The 19,603-nt window shown below is 37.7% G+C and overlaps 3 protein-coding genes across 3 annotated transcripts; all 3 read right to left on the bottom strand.

Annotated features, from left to right (window-relative positions):
• Nucleotides 1-588: 588 nt before the first annotated feature.
• Nucleotides 589-1,992, bottom strand: LOC118241816 (trace amine-associated receptor 13c-like). Its single transcript, XM_035529047.2, has one exon. The coding sequence runs from the start codon at nt 1,990-1,992 to the stop codon at nt 1,030-1,032; it is 963 nt and encodes a 320-aa protein (XP_035384940.1). The 3' UTR covers nt 589-1,029.
• A 5,090-nt stretch (nt 1,993-7,082) lies between these two features.
• On the bottom strand, nt 7,083-8,878 carry LOC145659932 (trace amine-associated receptor 13c-like). Its single transcript, XM_081723612.1, has one exon. The coding sequence runs from the start codon at nt 8,817-8,819 to the stop codon at nt 7,854-7,856; it is 966 nt and encodes a 321-aa protein (XP_081579738.1). The 5' UTR covers nt 8,820-8,878; the 3' UTR covers nt 7,083-7,853.
• Nucleotides 8,879-11,891: 3,013 nt separating this feature from the next.
• LOC113590414 (trace amine-associated receptor 13c-like) lies at nt 11,892-16,366 on the bottom strand. The gene has a single exon (XM_081723608.1). It carries the CDS (start codon nt 16,277-16,279, stop codon nt 15,311-15,313), a length of 969 nt encoding a protein of 322 aa, XP_081579734.1. The 5' UTR covers nt 16,280-16,366; the 3' UTR covers nt 11,892-15,310.
• Nucleotides 16,367-19,603: the final 3,237 nt, after the last annotated feature.

Below are 19,603 nucleotides of genomic sequence, written 5' to 3'. Positions count from 1 at the left end.
TTAAGCATCACAGAATAGTTAATAAAGGAGATTAGGGTTGGGGCAGCTTTGTAGCCATTCCATTCCATATTTATGTTTTATTCTGTATTCTCACATTTTTCATATTTATTTACTAAATGTCCCCCATAATATATATTTTATTATAAACTCACCCACCCACACCCACAAACACACACACACACACACACACACACACACACACAAATAGCATTGCAGTAAAGTACACAAGTTTTGAGAGAAAGAAGAGGTTTCAGAGGTCCTTCACCAACTGCGCAAGCAAAGTGCTTCTCAAGTTCTAAGAGGTAAAAGTACATCTTTTAATTCAGTAAACTGCAGATGCATCCTGGAATCTTCTTATATATAAAACCCACATGTATTGCTGGTTGAATATTTACTCTTTACAATTTATTATAAATCAATTTTTAAATATTCTCAAATTTTATCATATATGTAGATTTTAGTTATACATTTCGTTTTTATTCTGTTTCTATAGACCAATAACCTAGTGAACTGTTCAGTTAGTCTAGTATGTCACACATGCAATGATCAATGTATAATGTAATGTAATGTATAATATATTTGGGAAAATAAAACATTCTGATTCTCATCAAGAAAGTTACCTGATTTTGATATCCAAAGCCAAAAATGGTTATTTTGAGTATGACTTTCTTCTGACACCAACCAATGTATCCTGTTTCAGTACAGTCCAAGCTGTGGTGCATAGACCATATTACATTTGATAAAGTGCATAGACCATATTACATTTGTGGTGCATAGACCATATTACATTTGCTATATGCTTTCCATTGATGTTCCTTATTGGCAGGTATTGATGGTTTTAGTGAAACAATCAGAATCAACAATTCTCACTCCATTTGTTTGCACTCACACAAGCACACACATTCTTGTACTCTCACTCTTGCTTTTCAAGCTCATTGTTTTGAGTAGGTAATTAAACTGGTGTAAATGAAATGGTATTCAACTCACAAACCTAAAGTACTCATGCACAAAATACAATGATCAAATTAATTAAAGAACATTCATCAATGCAGAATCAGTGTTGAATATCTGAAGAGTGAAAATTAATTTAACAGCTCTCCTAAACCATGGGTAAAACAAAGCATAAATCACTGGATTAATGGAAGAGTTAATATAAACCAACACCAACACTTTCTGTAATGAATCTTTTTCATTATTACCCAAAACAGAATAAACAAAGTATGGAAGCAAACAGGCCACAAACACAGACACTAAAATGCCAAGAACTTTGGCTGCTTTTCTCTCAGATTTGTCTGCCATGTTCTTTGAGGTCTGAGTCCTGGTGTGACTATTAAGTTCTCTAATAACAGTGGCGTGTTTCTTGGCAATAAAAAACACTTGAGTATAGAATATAATTATTACAGAAAGTGGAAAAACAAAAGTCAAGAAAAGATCAATCAGAGACCAGACTTGGTCCAAAACCAAAAAGTAGTCTTCAGGACCATCATAACTTACAAAACCTCCATTGAAGTAGTGAAGTGCTATACTATAAAAAAATAATAAAACCCAGACAGATAAAACTGCAATACACATTTTGCTGGGAGAGACTGTTTTGCTGTATAGAAAAGGCTTAGAGAGAGCAAAATACCGATCAACAGCAATAAGGGCAATATTAAATATTGACATTCCTGTCAGAAAAAAAGACATGAATGTAAAACATATACGGTAAGATGCAGTAAAAATCCAACATGATTCAATCATCCAAATTAATGCGGTAGGGATCACATAGACTCCAAGCAGACAGTCTGACACAGCTAGAGAGAGGATGAGCATGTTAGTTGGTGTGTGGAGCTGCGTGAAGTGACACACAGAGATGATGATGAGCAAGTTCCCACATACTGTCAGGAGAACAACAGCTGCTGTAGACACATATGATAACACGTACAGTGAAGTAGATGCAGATCTACCTGGACAAGAATAGCTGAGGTGGTAATCCGTTTGGTTAAGATTCATTAGTAAGTTTCACAAATACCGCATTTAAATTGAGCTCAAAAATAAAATTCAGAACTTCATTTTTTTTTCTTTTCTGTAGAGACAGTAGCATGAAGGGTGAGACTCTAACAACCTGAATTCACAATCACAGCCAATTTGCTGATATTTGTACCTCTCAGAAACTGCTCCCACCCTCCACTATGAAACAATCTTGTGATGTCATGGCTTGAAATCATCAATATCTATTTCAATAGAAAACATACTGGTCATAGACTGAAATCTTACGTAGGTTGTTATAGCCACTATGACAACAGTGTTGATGTTCAGCTGGACTTGTCCAGAGTTTAAAAAGTGAAGTGTTTGAATATGAAATCCTTAGATTTCATTTGTATTCCTGTAACATTTATTACAGCTTTTGTTTCCAAATGATTTCATAATTCTGCATTTTTTTAATATTCTGATTTTACCCCCCCCCCCCCCCCCCCAGTTCCATTTTTTAATTTCCTTTTTTTTATGAAACAGTGTCAGGAGTGGCTGCCATCCTGGCATCCCTGTTGTCATGGTTTCCATGTTGTCCGTTTTCCTGCACTCCCTGGTTCCGCTCCTTAGTTTCATTTTACATAAACACACACTAGAACATGTACATTAACTCTAACTCTAACTACAGACAGAATACAGGGCAACATGAGTGGGACCCAGTGTATGCTTACATACAAACCTAGACATGCAAAATACACAGGCTAACTACAGATAACAAGAGGCAATGTATGCACAGCCAAAAGACCACAAAAACCAAACAAACAAATTGTACACTGAGGGAAAATTACACAAAGCTAATGGGATGCTAGAGTGAACTTGGGCAAGCTTCCATCTTCTCCCAGCAGGGTCCTTCCATAGGCTACAGCAAACACTTAAGGCAGGGCAAAGCCGGTAACAAGGTAGACAGCAAGACGCAAATCCTGAACTGGAGCAGGAGCGCACTGTATATGGTGTTTTGTAGCAAAGAGCAGAGTTGACTGCAGTAAAACATTCTTGGTTTAATAAGACATGCGACATAGTCGCAAATCAGACAGTTTGCAGTCCATAAAACTGTAATCCAATGTACAAAAATCAACAAAGGGACAGGCAAGAGAACAAAATCTATGTGAACAAGCATAAGTCAAGGAACCAGGAAGACTGAGTAAATATAATTGAGATAATGGCTTGGAATCAGATGACTAGGTAAACGAGACTTTGCATTGACTGAATGAATGAAACAGGCTTAAATATGGAAACAGACAATGGAAAATGAGACACAGTTGACACTAATAATCAGGGGACTTAGAACAAATGAGAGTTTTATGGGTATTGTATTCCTTCATGTGTTGCATCCTTGTTGAAGATGTGACAGTACCCCCCCCCCCCCGTCAAACTTACAGCGAGTGAAATAAGTATTGAATATGTCACTAATTTTCTAATTAAATATATTTCTAAAGGTGCTATTGCCATGAAATTCTCACTTGATGTTGGTAACAACCCATCCAATCCACACATGCAAAGAAATCAAACCATAGATGTCCATAAATTGTTATGTGTAATAATGAGAAATGACACAGGGAAAAAAGTATTGAACACATTAACAAAGAGAGGTGCAAAAAACCATGGAAAGTCATGACACCATCTGAAATATATGAGTAATTAGAAAGCAATCCTGCCACTTAGTGCAAATTAATATCAGCTGGTTCAACTGATGGCCTATAAAAAGGTTTCTCATTACCAAGGTTCCACATAAGAAACATCTCATGATGGGTAAAACCAGTAAGCTCTCTCAAGACCTTCCCAACCTTATTGTTACAAAACATACTGATGGCATTGGTTACAGAAGAATTTCTAGACTACTGAAGGTTCAAGTGAGCACCGTTGGGGCCATAATCCGGAAGTGGAAAGAACATAATTTCATCATTTCAACAGGCCACAACCAGGTGCTCCCCACAAGATTTCAGATGGAAGAGTGAAAATAATTATCATAAGAGTTGTCCAAGAGCCAAGGACCACCTCTGGAGAGCTACAGAAAAACCTGGAATCAACAGGTACAATTGTTTCCAAGAAAACAACAAGTAATGCATTCAACTTCCATGGCCTGTATGCAAGCTCACCACACAAGACACCATTGCTGAAGAAAAAGCATGTTAAAGTGCGTTTAAGGTTTGCTCAACAACATTTAGACAAGCCTGTGAAATACTGGGAGAATATAGTCTGGTCAGATGAGACCAAAATTGAACTCTTTGGATGCCATAATACACACCATGTTTGAAGGTCAAAAGGCACTGCATATCACCCCAAAAACACCATACCAACAGTGAAGTTTGGAGGTGGGAACATCATTGTGTGGGGCTGTTTTTTAGCATACGGCACTGGCACGCTTCATATAATTGAAGGAAGAATGAATGGACAAATGTACCGAGACATTCTTAATAAAAATCTGCTGCCATTTACAAGGATGATAAAGATGAAATGAGGGCAGACATTTCAGCAAGACAATGATCCCAAACACACAGCCAAGGAATCTCTCAATTGGTTTCAGAGAAAGAAAATAAAGCTGCTAGAATGGCCCAGCAAATCACCTCACCTGAATCCAATTGAAAATCTATGGAAGGAACTAAAGTTCAGAGTTCATGGAAGGAGCCCAAAGAACCTACAGGATTTGAAGAGTGTTTGTGTGGAAGAATGGGCCAAAATCACCCCTGAACAATGCATGCGACTAGTTTCTTCATACAGGAGGCGTCTTGAAGCTGTCGTCAGCAACAAAAGCTTTTGTACAAAGTATTAAATAAATTTCAGTAAGCGTGTTCAATATTCTTTCCCTGTGTCATTTCTCATTATTACACATAACGTAATTTATGGACATCTGTGGTTTGATTTCTTTGCATGTGTGGACTGGATGGGTTGTTACTGACATCTGGTGAGAATTTCATGTCAATAGCACCCTTAGAAATATATTTACTTAGAAAATTGGTGACATGTTTAATACTTATTTCACATGCTGTATCTGGTAAGGCCAAGCAAAAGGGAGAGACATTTGAGGCGAAGTCTTCTGTATTGGTTTTTGTAAATTGGATTACAGCTTTCTGGATTGTGAGCTCTGCCTGTTATGCAACTACGTCTTTGGATTACACCTGTATTGTTAAACCAAGTCTGTGTAACTACAATCGACTCCATATCTGTGCTATGAAACCTGACATACAGTGCACGTCTGGTCCAGTTTGGAATTTGAGTTTTGCTGTCTACTTGTTACTGGCTATGCTCTGCCTTAAGTGATTGCTGTGGTCTATATTTGGACCCTGCTGGGAGAAGCTCACCCAAGCTCACTCTAGCATCACCCTAACTTTCTTTGTTTGGTTTTTGTGGGGCTGTGCATCTTTTTCCTTTTGGTATCTATAGTGTAGCTTTGTTGATATTAGGCTAAAAGGTTAAGATGGGGTAAATACTGTAAAACTGTAAATGCTGTAATACTGTCAAGAAACAGTATAATTACTCATTTATACTTACACTTTGTAGAAGGATTACACTTTTCTCCAGTATTGAATTGATACATCCAGTGATTTGTGATACAAACATTGTCTCTAATCCATGCCAGAAGCCATTGAACAGTCTCTCAGCTTCCAGATCAGATGGAAGCTTCAGCTAGAATTAGCCTCATCCTTTCCATGATGTCCAAAAGTATTGGCAATCAAATTATCCACTAACAACAACAGCCATGACATTTTCATCTAAGCATCCTCTATTTGTTGAAACTGCTGCCAAGCACGCCGATTATGCATCGAAAACCCCTGTGTAGTAAATTGATACCCTCCCCCCCTTCCCCCCTAACACCTTGGTAATCAATAGGTGTGAACGAGTGTCACTCAAAGAAAATAGCTCTTTATGGCCCAACAGCAACCATGGAATCTAAAAGAGGAGGGTGTTAGCTGTCTATTCAGGAACACTGCTATGTAAGTAGCATGCATTTTGTGGTAACTAAAGGCTTGTGTATTTTGTGTTGAGTAGAAAAGAAAAACATGTTTTTATACAGATGTAAGCAAATAAATAATGAACTTTAATAACATTCTTTATATTTTTAAACATGTCACTCAGTTGCTTCGATGGTAATTGAATTTTCTGACAAATTCTGAAGTTATTTTATACCAGAAGCATGTTTTAAAAGGCCATTTAAAAGGACAGGCATGAGTGTTGTGGAAATTTACCAAAAAAAACTCTGGATGTATTCAGCGTGGGATTTCTGGTGAACAGTTCATATAGAGGCCTGAGAATCAGTAAGCAGGTACTTATATTAGTCTTAAGAAATGTTATAGATGAACTGTATTTTAGGAATATTCAGTGGCATCAAGTGATTTATTTGATTATGCAGGGTCTGCTAGAGGGTCTGCTAGAGGGCACTGGTACAGTTGGGGGTTAAACAGATAAGAAGCAGAAGCTCTTGCAGGCTGTAAGTAGCTGATCTATGCCACCGGCCAATAACACATGCTTTGGAAGCTACCACAACTCATAACATTTCCAACAACATGTTGCTTGTTGGGTCTTTTTACCTTATAACACTTCGGTACAACAAACTAAAAATGCATGGCCCTATTGTGCTGATTTAAAGCATCTAACTATTGGTAGTATCTCTAATTAAAAATGATACAGACTTTTATATTTGTTGCAAAGAATATGTCTTTAGGTTGTATTTTTGTGGTGTTCTTCATTAAATCAGTTAAATAGCTTTGTGGTTTTGTTGCAATATTGAGATTGTCTTAATTAAACATGACTCAGCTCTGCATTATTCATTCATATGCTGATACTAAAATGGCTTGTTTCTATTGAGAAAACAGTTGGTGAGCACTGGTGTATCAGGAGTTCTTCAATGGATGCAGCTCAAAACAAAACATCCTCTGAAACTATGCCTCATCGAGAAGGAGAAATTTTTTTTAACAAAGATTGCGTTTAGGTTTGCTCAAGGGGCCTGCTGGTGGACCTTTAAAGCCCAGTGGGTTAATATGGCTCTCCTTTACTGGGAAGCAAAGTGCCAGATATGTTGAGCACAGATGGACCTGAATGCAGTAAAATGGACTTTAATAACAAACAGGGGCAATCCAAAGGCGTAGTCAAAGAACAGGTACAAATCCAGAAAGTACAAATCCAGAAAGCAAACGAGACGCAAACAAATCCAGAACAGAACAGGCAATAGAGTAAATCTACAATGCAGGTAGTAAAGACAGTAACCAGGGTAAGCATACACGAATAACAATGTAAGGTAGGCAAATGACACTTTGCAATGTGTTTATCATATAAATATAATATTCTGCATAATAATAAAGAAGATTTATCAGAGAAGAATCAGTGTTAAATATTTGAAGAGTTAAAATTAGTTTAACACACCTCCTAAACCATGGATAAAACAAGGCATAAATCACTGGATTAATGGAAGAATTAAGATAAACCAACATCAACACTTTCTGAAATTAATTTCTATTTCAATTTCTACTGCACTGCATGATACACTGGATGCAAAGTACAGAAATAAACAGGCCACAAACACAGACACTAAAATACCAAGAACTTTGGTTGCTTTTCTCTCAGATTTCATTGAGTCTGACATGTTCTTTGAGGTCTGAGTCCTGGTGTGACTATTAAGATCTCTAATAGCAGTGGTATGTTTCTTGGCAATAAAAAAGACTAGAACATACAATATAATTTTACTCTTTCACTCACACTCTCCCTCTCACTCATTAACCTTTAAAGCTCAATTGTTTCTAATGATGCAATTGGAGTAGGTAATTAAACTGGTGTAAATATAATGGTAATCAATTCACATAAGTACACACAAAATAGTACTCATGCACAAAATTCAACCATCAAATTCATTAAAGAACATTTATCAATGCAGAGTCAGTGTTGAATATCTGAAGAGTGAAAATTAATTTAACAGCTCTCCTAAACCATGGATAAAACAAAGCATAAATCACTGGATTAATGGAAGAATTAATATAAACCAGCATCAACACTATCTGAAATGAATCTTTTTCATTATTACCCAAAACAGTATAAACAAAGTATGGAAGTAAACAGGCCAAAAAAACAGACACTAAAATGCCAAGAACTTTGGCTGCTTTTCTCTCAGATTTCATTGAGTCTGACATGTTCTTTGAGGTCTGAGTCCTGGTGTGACTATTAAGTTCTCTAATAGCAGTGGCGTGTTTCTTGGCAATAAAAAAGACTAGAACATAGAATATGATTATTACAGAAAGTGGAATGACAAAAGTCAAGAAAAAATCAACCAGAGACCAGACTTGGTCCAAAACCAAAAAATTGTCTTCAGGACCAACAATATTAACAAAACCTCCATTGAAGTACTGAAGTGCTATGTTATACAAAAATAATAATATCCAGACAGATGAAACTACAATACACATTGCACTGGGAGAGACTGTTTTGTACAGAAAAGGGTAAGAGAGAGCAAAATACCGATCAATAGCAATTAGAGCAACATTATACATTGACATTCCTGTCAGAAAATAAGTCATCAATGTAAAACATATACGGTACAATGCAGTAAAAATCCAACATGATTCTATCATCCAAATTAATGCTGTAGGGATCACATAGACTCCAATCAGACAGTCTGACACAGCCAGAGAGAGGATAAGCATGTTAGTTGGTGTGTGGAGCTGCGTGAAGTGACACACAGAGATGATGATGAGCAAGTTCCCACATACTGTCAGGAGAACAACAGCTGCTGTAGACACATATGATAACACGTACAGTGCAGTAGATACAGATCTCTCTGGACAAGAATAGCCGAGGTGGTAATCTGTTTGGTTAAGATTCATCAGTAAAATTCAGAAATACCGCATTTAAATTGCGCTCAAAAATGAAATTCAGATTTTCATTTTTTTCTTTTCTGAAGAGGCAGTAGCATGAATGATAAGGCTCTAACAACCTGAACTCACAATCACATGTATTATGGGTTGAGCAGCTACTTTGCTGATATTTGTATGGCTCAGAAATTGCTCCCACCCTCCAGTCAAAATGACTCGTGTGATGTCATGGGTTGAAATCAATATTTCTTTTAATAGGAGAGATACTGGCCATAGACTAAAACATTTTTTGGAATGAACTGCTATTCATGAACTGTCATTATTATATGTCATTATTATAGGTCATTATGGTCATGAAAGCTGATATTCAACAACAATGTTGATGTTTAGCTGGAATTGTCTGGAGCTTAAAAAGCTACATAAGTTTTTGTATATTAAATTTTTAGATCTCAATTGTTTTCCTGTAACATTTATTAGAATTCATATTTTTTTAAAATTATTTCAGAATTTTGCATTTTTAAAAATATTTTTATATCTTATTTTCCCCAAATTTAGTTTTTTTTTCATTTTAGTTTTTTATAAAACAGAAAATAGCTAGCTAGGTGTCAGCAATCACATTCTCTAAACCCTTTTAAATATTCTATCTTGAGAGGAAATCACTGTATAGATCATTGATCAGCACATAAGTCATTGGTTAGCATTACACAACCAGTTCAAAAACAGCAAATGATTAGGCTCAATAAAAACAGTGGTTGGATCTTCCATCAAGGTAAACTTCAAAGTGTTGCAGAACAAAAAGGAGAGCAAGGCTTTCTTTCTCAATAGTACTAAAGGCTAACTGATATTTGACAAACCTCTTTGAGAAATAACAGACAGGGTGGTCGATACCACCTGATTCCTCCTGTAGGAGTACCGCACCCACTCCAGTACCATTAGCATCCACTTCAAGTTTAAAGGCTCCCCAAAATCTGCAGTAAGAAATACAGGTGAGCTACACAGAATTTTTTTCACAGGGTCAAAAGCATTTTGAAACTGTAGTCCACACGAAAGAAGTGTTTTTGCATAAAAGCAAGGTGAGACAACATCTGAAAAGTTTTAAAAGCAATGATAGAAGCCAGCCATCCCCAAAAAACGCTGTTGGTCCAGATTTGTCCGGGGAACCAGAAAGGCTTTCATGGCTTGGACCTCAGCATCTAAGGGACACACCTGTCTGCGACACAACATTTTACCAAGGTAGCAATTCCAAATTTGCACTTCTCCAAATTTAAGACCAACAAAGAATCTTGCAACCTAGAGAATACAGTCTCCAATGTCCTCAAATGCTATTCCCTTGAATCCAAATAAACAGTGTCATCAACGTAAGCTTCACAGTTCCATACCCCATTCAACATGACAGTCATAAGCCTTTGGAAGGTAACAAGGGCATTACATAATCCAAAAGGCAAAACCATATATTGCAGAAAAGTAAATCTAATCTGCTGATGAACTTTGCAGAATCCACTCTATCGATACAGTCTTCCATTTGGGGAAGCATCTGGTACTGTAACGACATTTACCATCTGGTAATCTGTACAAAAATGGAAAGTACCGTCAGGCTTCGGTACCAACAGATGTGGGGAACACCAAGAGCCACTACTGGTCTTAACAGGATTGTTGGTAGTTTTGACTTTCTCTTGTCTTTGCCTATAGCTACTTTGCAGTTGTATTTTTGTACATATTCCACTTTGTTCCTTTTGTTGTGTGTTCACTGGAAAGTAGGGAGTGACTGCCATTTTGTTTGGAGTGTTGGTTTGATCTGTGTTTTCCACTTAGGTAGTAAGTGTAGTTGTGTGTGTATTTTCTTTTGTCTGTGTAGGCTTACTTAGTGTCTTTTGTTTCTAGTGTGGATTTGTTTGTTATTTTGGCCTGGGTCACTCCTGATGTTATAGTCCAGTCTCACACTATCTCTTGTACAATACACCAGCTATCATTGACCGACTTTGGTCTGTTACGGTCCGATTTAATTTCCGCTTCACACTTGCCTAGCCATTTTCCTCACACTTCCTGTTCCAGCCTGGAGCCTAGATGAAGTTGTAACATGAATCAATATCATGCTCTAAAACCCATGTATGGGTAAGTACATCAACAAAATGAGAAGGGTACTGGTCAATCAATGTGAAAAGATTGAACTGAGCTTCTAAAGATATATACGATATCTTGGTTATCAATATACAATATCTTGCTAGACAATTGTGCTTCTGAATTTGGTAAACTGGCAGTAGGATTTATTATTATTATTATAATTTTTTTTACAGTGCTTGAACTTGTTTGCACTGAACCCCAAAGACTCTTGAACAGTATCACGTATTGAAAACAGCAGCAAGGGAACACACTCCTCACAGATTTTATGTGCTTCCAAGCAATAAGAGCGAAGCACATTCTTAAATGTCTGATGGAATTGCTCTAATGCAAAGAGTTTCAATGTAAAGTTGGAACATTGATCAGAATTAATGTACTAAGGTAAACCGAATGTAGTGCAAAATTTCACAAGTGCCTTTATTATAATTTTTGACTGTAGTGAATGCAATGGGATTACTTCTGGGAATCTAGTATCTGTGCACATAAAAGTTGGCAAATCATTTCATGAACTAGTCTTTGGTAAGGGCCCTACATAATCAATTAACAATCTGTCAAAAGGTTTACACTTTAACAGCAAAATGGAGCAGGAGCGATGACTTGATTTGGTTCTCCGACAAGTTGACATGTATAACAAGAAGGACAATAACTAAAGACATCTGACTCCATAGCAGGCGAAAATAAATGTTTTTACTAAAGCCATTGGTTTTTCAGATACCTATCTGTCCCAATAAAGTATGATCATGAGCCAAAGACATAACATGGGTTCTATAGGGCTTAGGAATCGCAAACTGCCACACTTCTTCCCATTCACCATCTGCAATTTCAGGAGGCCATTTTCTCATTAATGCATAGCAATCCACACACGCGTTGGCACATTATTTTTGATGTTTTGCAATGTTTTTATTAATATCTATGTGACAATACAGTGTAGAAATATGACTCAAACATTTTCTGAATCTGTAGAGCCTGTCATTTAAATTTTGTTGATGGACGTTAGGATCCAATGAATAGAGGGGATAAAACATGCCTACATGTCATTCGTGGGTTTGTGTGTCACAATGGACATATACACCTGCTCCCAATTTTTTGTTATTGGCAGATTTGTGTGGCAATATATGTGAATCTAACCAATAGACAACCATCACTAAGGATTTATTCCTGATGTCTGAAACCCTTCATTCGTTATTCATTCAACATCGGAGACAAAGGAAGTGATAATGGGTCATCAAAAATTTACAGCTGCTGAAGCTGTCGCTGCAATTCTCGAAAATAGTGTGGATGAGAATGAAGCTTCAGAGCCTGAGGATTTTCATTTGTATGATGAAGCAGAGTATCAAATCAGGAGAGATCCATTTGAAAATGGGTAAGTGAATTTATTTTATAGTATCGCCATAAAACAGTAGACTTAGCTAAATAAAAGGTTTCACTTGGGCATGTAATCTGTTCCGAGTTGCTTAAATTCTAGGTAAATACTTTTGCGCTAAATGCTGCTGAATTGTAGTACAACAGTCCCGATTTTTGTGTGGCAAAATTGTTTGTCCACTAGTAACTATTTTCTGTGCAATTATTGTAAACTGTAGCGTATAGAGTGTAGTTCAGAAATGGCAAAGAGTATGTCCCAGCCCTATTGCAGGTTCGAATTGCCACACCATCTTGGTCACTGTGTGTGGAAAAGGGAGTGAAGAAAAGGCAAAATGGAGCAAGAGTGAGTGAGTGAGGAAAGAGAGTGAGAACTCTTTCAGTGAGTCCCCCCCCCCAACCATCACCATCTGCCTGAACAGCAAAGAGGTCTCGTTTCCTCACACCTCTCCCATAGCCATCACCACTAGCCAAGAATTCAAGGAGGTCCCATCCGAAGCCTGCCAGGTGCTCAGCTCCCCTCCTATGACCATCATTACCTGCCTGGCCAACAAAGAAGCTCAGTTCCCACCTGGAACAGCCATCACCACCCCATGCATCAATATACACGCCTGTACAGCAGTCAATGGCTCTGTCTTGTGGGATAGACAAAGACCCACACACTGCCCCCCCCCCCATCTACAAGTTTCAATCAGCTTGGACACCGGGACCACAGCTCAGTTTCACCTCCACATATACACCCCTCAGCCTCTTCAAACTTTTCTTCCCCGCACAAATAGTACAAACACTCAGTGCACAAAACACAAAAAGTAAACAAGCAGGCAGCTAAACATATATCACAGGGGAAGAAGTACAAATGGATTGACCTGAATGTGGAGTGCTTTTATAAGGTCATGGGGCTGCTGCTGCTGGTGCACGGTCAAAATCAGCAACATTGCTGATTACTGGAGACAGATCACCTCTTTTCTTTGCCTCTGCCATTATGGATTATGATTGATCACTCCCCACAGAGAGCTGACGGTAGATGAGAGGATGGTTACATCAAAGAATATGGGTGCACATTGGACTTTTCCATCTATGCTAGAAAAAATTACATCCCCTCTGGACATGGCTTATCCTATGATGTCATTATGTCCCTTGTACAGCCTGGTTTCCTGGGCATCCCATCTACAAGAACAATTTTTATTCTAGCCCCAGGGTCTTTGTGGCTCTCCATGAGTGCACAGTTTCAGACTGTGGGACTGGCAGGAATAACAAGGAAAGCCCACAGAGAGATATAAACGCCCTCACCAAGAGGTCAACAAGACATTCCATAAGATGGATTTGTGATGGCCCCATCATTTATGCGGACTGAATAGGCACTATCCCTTTTTCTATTTTATTTGAGCATTTCTGCCTTCAACCAGGGCCATATTAAGACAACCTCAATATTGCAACAGTAAAGCCAACCACAAAGCTATTTAACTGATTTCATGAAGAGGACCACGAAATCACAAAAATAAAATGTACAGACACATATTTTGCAACAAATCTAAAGGTTTGTATCATTTTAAGTTATAGAAAGACTGCCAACATTTAGCTGCTTTTCATCAGCACAATTGGGGCCATGCATTTTCAGTTTCTTGTAGTGAAGTGTTATAAGGCACAAGAACCAACATGCAACATGTTGAAAATGTTACATGATTTGTGGTAGCTTCCAAGGCATGTGTTCTTGGCCAGTGATTCAGCTAATTACAGCCTGCGAGAGCGTCTGCTTCTTATCTGTTTAACATGACTTGGCTTTGCGTTGTTCATTCTTACGCTGATGCTAAATCTACTTGTGCGTTTTGAGAAAACAGTTGGTGAGCACTGGTGTTCCAGGTGTTCTTCGTTAGAGAACTGCAGGACGATCAAGTTTCAAGTTTTCAAGTGTTATTAAGTAACAGCTTAATAGAATTGTCTGCATTTTCTGCCACAGTTTACTTGGGCACTAAAACATACACACAACTCTGAAATGCTTAATTTATTTTAGATTTATAATTAATTATAATTAACAATTAATAAATAACAGAATTTCACAATGATTCTTCCCATATTCTTACAATTACACTGAAAAATCAGTGTCCAGTCACTGCATAATTTCTAGTTTCTGTACTGAATGTTCTTGGAGGAGAGATACATATACATTTAACTACCTGTGACCTAATGAACATCTAATGGATTTGGGCATTCAATGAGCTACTACTGGGCAGTGAGCTACTAGGCAATGCACCGCACCCAGAAAGCAAATTCAGTTGGACTGTGGCTTTTTCAAGGTCAGGTTTCAGACAGGGTGCAGTGTTTGTCCTCCACTGAACAGGGCTTATTTTTGCCATTTTAAAAATGTGCCTTAACTGCATACAATAATAAGTTCAAAAATAATAATAGTATTTGTTTATTTGTCTGATTGATATTCTAGGTTCAAATGTAGTTTGAGAGGGTCATTATAACTACTGATCTGAAATAAGTGCCCTCAAGCTCAGATAACTATTGCACATTTAACTAATCAAAGATCATTTATCAGTGAAGAATTAGTGTTAAATATTTGAACAGTTAAATTAGTATAATATACCTCCTAAACCATGCATAAAACAAAGCTTAAATAACAGGATTAATGGCAGAATTCAGATCACATCAAGATGTTCTGAAATGAAACTATGTCAATCGACATAGCACAGAAATAAACAGGCCACAAACACAGACACTAAAATACCAATAACTTTTGCTGCTTTTCTCTCAGATTTCATTGAGTCTGACATGTTCTTTGAGGTCTGAGTCCTGGTGTGACTATTAAGCTCTCTAATAGCAGTGGCATGTTTCTTGGCAATAAAAAAAACAAACAAAAAAACCCCCCATATAATTATTACTCTCTCACATTTGAAGTGTACTTGTCTCTACTGATGCATTTTGAGTAGGTAATGTAACTGGTGTAAATGCAATGGTAACCAATTCACATAAGTACTCACAAACCTAAAGTACTCATGCACAAAATTCAAACATCAAATTCATTAAAGTACATTTATCAGTGCAGAATCAGTGTTGAGTATCTGAAGAGTGAAAATTAATTTAACAGCTCTCCTAAACCATGGATAAAACAAAGCATAAATCACTGGATTAATGGAAGAATTAAGATAAACCAACATCAACAATTTCTGAAATGAATCTTTTTCAACATTACCCAATTGAGTGTAAACAAAGTATGGAAGTAAACAGGCCAAAAACACAGACACTAAAATACCAAGCACTTTGGCTGCTTTTCTCTCAGATTTCATTGAGTCTGACATGTTCTTTGAGGTCTGAGTCCTAGTGTGACTATTAAGCTCTCTAATAGCAGTGGCATGTTTCTTGGCAATAAAAAACACTTGAACATACAATATAATTATTACAGAAAGTGGAATAACAAAAATCAAGAAAAGATCAATCAGATACCAGACTTGGTTCAAAACCAAAAAGTAGTCTTCAGGACCATCATAACTTACAAAACCTCCATTGAAGTACTGAAGTGCTATATTATATAAAAATAATAAAATCCAAATAGATAAAAGTACAGAGCACATTGTTCTGGGAGAGACTGTTTTGTTGTACAGAAAAGGTTTAGAGAGAGCAAAATACCGATCAACAGCAATAAGTGCAATATTAAATATTGACATTCCTGTCAGAAAATAGGATGTCAATGTAAAACATATACGGTACAATCCACCAAAAATCCAACATGATTCAATCATCCAAATTAATGCGGTAGGGATCACATAGACTCCAAGCAGACAGTCTGATACAGCCAGAGAGAGGATAAGCATGTTAGTTGGTGTGTGGAGCTGCGTGAAGTGACACACAGAGATGATGATGAGCAAGTTCCCACATACTGTCAGGAGAACAACAGCTGCTGTAGACACATATGATAACACGTACAGTGCAGTAGATACAGATCTCTCTGGACAAGAATAGCCGAGGTGGTAATCCGTTTGGTTAAGATTCATTGATAAACCATTTAAATTGTGCTAAAAAATACAATTCAGATCATCTTCTTTTTTTCTGTAGTGCCAGTAGCATGAAGGGTAAGGCTCTAACAACCTGAACTCACAATCACATGTATTATGGGTTGAGCAGCTAGTTTGCTGATATTTGTACCTCTCAGAAACTGCTCCCACCCTCCAGTATGAATGAATCATGTGATGTCATGGGTTTCTCCCAGGCCTGAAATCATCAATATCTCTTTAAATGGAAAAGATACTGGCCATAGACAGAAAAAAATTTGAATGAACTGTTGTTATCTTACCTAAGTCATTATGGGCACTAATGTTGATGTTTAGCTGGACTGAATTCCCATTTTTATGTGGCCTTTGGATATTTCAGGCCGTAGTGGGTCATTCCTTTCATATATAAATCTACTAATAAGAGAAAATCAGACACAGAGAAAATGTATTTTTCTTTTTAACTTCAAGCTGTACTCATACACTTGTAGGCATGCAGTACACAGAAATTAGGCATAATACATCAGTGGCTGTTTAGAAAAAAATAAAAAAACAAACAAACAAAAAATACTATGCCACCAATACGGTATTGTAAATGGTTACAAATAGAATCAATCTTCTAAAATGACATTTGGCCAGTTGTACCTGCATTAATTTGTTCACATGTGCTAAACTCCAGGACAGATGTAGGCCAAACACTGGAACTTACCTGTGCTCACTCACTCATTTTATCAACTATACACAATTATTTTACATTTCTCGGTATACAAAACTGTCAACAGCTAAATTTTAAAACGTTCACAAAATGGCTTCCTTACCGTTTATGAAACATACAAATGTTACTCAAAAGCTAATCTGCCACAAGGATGGAAAATTCCCCATGTGGCAAGACGCACCTTTAACTTACACCTCATCCACACACACAAAAAATCGAATTCAGTGTCCCTTTGTTATACAGCTAAAACAAATCTTAAATGTATTTACTTTTGAGAATTATGTTGGTAAGGGCATAATGCAAGGTTTTTCACCTTTTTTCTCACATTTTAATTTTTTTTCAGAAAATAGCTAGCCTATACTATCCTTTACTTAGCAGCATTAATATAAACCTCAACAATGGTCTACACTAGTTATCTTTTAACTTTTTACAATTCATCAATATATGAATTTTCAAAGGAAACTGACAAAACTCACAAAATAATCTTTTATATTAAGCCATGCAGGAAAAACACAGTCATCATTATTGAGTTGTTAACAGATATTTTATTAGCTGTCATTCCCAAGGGAGTAGGCTAACATATAGCTCATCCCCATTCCCTTTGTCACATTTAATTAAAATAATCTTTGATTAAATATCAAGCGTCACAGTGTATCTGTGACTTGTAACTCTTGCTGCACCGCTTCTGGTGTAAAATGGGTTTTTGTTTTTTTGATGTTATTGGAATACCCAAAGCTAGTATTTTTCCTCACACAACCAGCTAACCCATGCACTCCTTGATGTATGTGCATGTACATGCACAAAGACAAATGCATGTTGGGATTTGTAGTTTATAGTAAGTGCAGTCGCTAAAGAAACTAATCCAGTTTCTGGATAATGAAAGACAATTTAATAAAAGTCAAACCTCAAACCAGAAATACAAAAGCAGATGGCCTGTCATGATGACGTCCTGATCCTGGGGCCAGCTGATCAACATCTAGATTCAGTTGGACAATCTCATGAGAGAACACAATCCCAGACTGACCATGCCTACCAAACCCAGGAGTAACACTTGTGAATCAGAACCTATGAAGGTTGACCAATCATGTCTGCTTTTTAAGCTATATAGTTAGGTATTAAGTAGTCATCATCTATACTGACTGTAGGACCAAGGAACCCTCTAAGAGGGCCCAAACGACTCTTTCCTTGCCCAGCCAGATGGGCTCTTTATTTCAGTTCGCAATTCCTTACAATCCTGGCTCCAAAAATGGGACGGCTAATACCATATCAAGGCTCCATGACTATCAGCCTCCAATGAACAACTCACCTGCTTGGTTGTTCCAGTTATATGGACAATTGATCAGGATATCGCCAACACAGCAGCCAGTGACTCTGGACACAGAGACAGGCTGCCAAACAAGTTGTATGTTCCATAGGTCATTCAAGTGTAGTGGATATCGTGTCTCTCATTCATGACAACCAAGTTCTAAGATCTTTGTTTTGTGGACATCAAACTCAAGTCAACTATACCACCCTCAATTAAAGGAAGAGGGAAACCTATTACATGTACTAGTGTGCCATACACTACTCTCTATGTACAGAGGTTTACTACTAGCAATAGACTGCTGGACTGCAGAAACTGATACACAAATTGTTTATTGATTCACTTATGAAATATAGTTAAAACATGATTTAATAGCGTCAAATCAAATACAATCGCATGCACAAATAATGTTTTCAGTAATCACTGGCAGGGATAGTATGGTTAAGGGCTACATGGCCTGGACTGGGATTACTAATACTCAAGGTACTATACAACACAGTGACCACACTGGCCAAGTTAACAGGAATCAGCACACACACACACACACACACACACACACACACACACACACACACACACACACACACACACACATATACAATACAATACAGCGCCTGCCCCCCAAAAAAGTCACACATTCTAGTATTTCATTGGACCGCCTTTAACTTTAATTACGGCATGCATTCGCTGTGGCATCATTCCCACAGGCTTCTGCAATGTCACAACATTTATTTCTGTCCAGAGTTGCAGTAAATTTTCCCCCAGATCTTGTATTGATGATGGGAGATTTGGACCACTGTGCAAAGTCTTCTCCAGCACATCCCAAATATTCTCAATGGGGTTCAGATCTGGACTCTGTGGTGGCCAATCCATGTGTGAAAATGATGTCTCATCCTCCCTGAACCACTCTTTCACAACTTGAGCCCAATGAATCCTGGCATTATCATCTTGGAATATGCCGATGCCATCAGGGAGAAAAAGCCATGGATGGAATAACCTGGTCATTCAGTATATTCAGGTAGTCAGCTGACCTCATTTTTGGGCAACTGTAGCAACCCCAGATCATAGCACTGTCCCCACAGGCTTCTACGGTAGGCACTAGTCATGATGGCTGCATCACTTCAGCTGCCTCTCTTCTTACCCTGATGCGTCCATCACTCTCAGTGGTGATCGATATTTCTGTTAGAGCCAGGAAGTGTAGCCACTGGAGGGCTGCTAGTGCTGAGATGAAGTCAGCCATCTGGACAGCAGATTGGCAATTCCCGAGCCCTCCTACTACCAAGATCTCTGACTGTGCGGAACGTCGGGAGTA

This window comes from Electrophorus electricus, chromosome 2 (assembly GCF_041902795.1).
Source record: "Electrophorus electricus isolate QZ-2024a chromosome 2, ASM4190279v1, whole genome shotgun sequence".
Taxonomy (NCBI): domain Eukaryota; kingdom Metazoa; phylum Chordata; class Actinopteri; order Gymnotiformes; family Gymnotidae; genus Electrophorus; species Electrophorus electricus.
The sequence above is the reverse complement of the archived record's forward strand: the minus strand, read 5'-3'. Positions and strand labels throughout refer to the sequence as shown.

Bases quoted from the DNA above. Each gene is read 5' to 3' on its own strand.
- LOC113590414 (XM_081723608.1), bottom strand. From the start codon at position 16,279: ATGAATCTTAACCAAACGGATTACCACCTCGGCTATTCTTGTCCAGAG.
- LOC145659932 (XM_081723612.1), bottom strand. From the start codon at position 8,819: ATGAATCTTAACCAAACAGATTACCACCTCGGCTATTCTTGTCCAGAG.
- LOC118241816 (XM_035529047.2), bottom strand. From the start codon at position 1,992: ATGAATCTTAACCAAACGGATTACCACCTCAGCTATTCTTGTCCAGGT.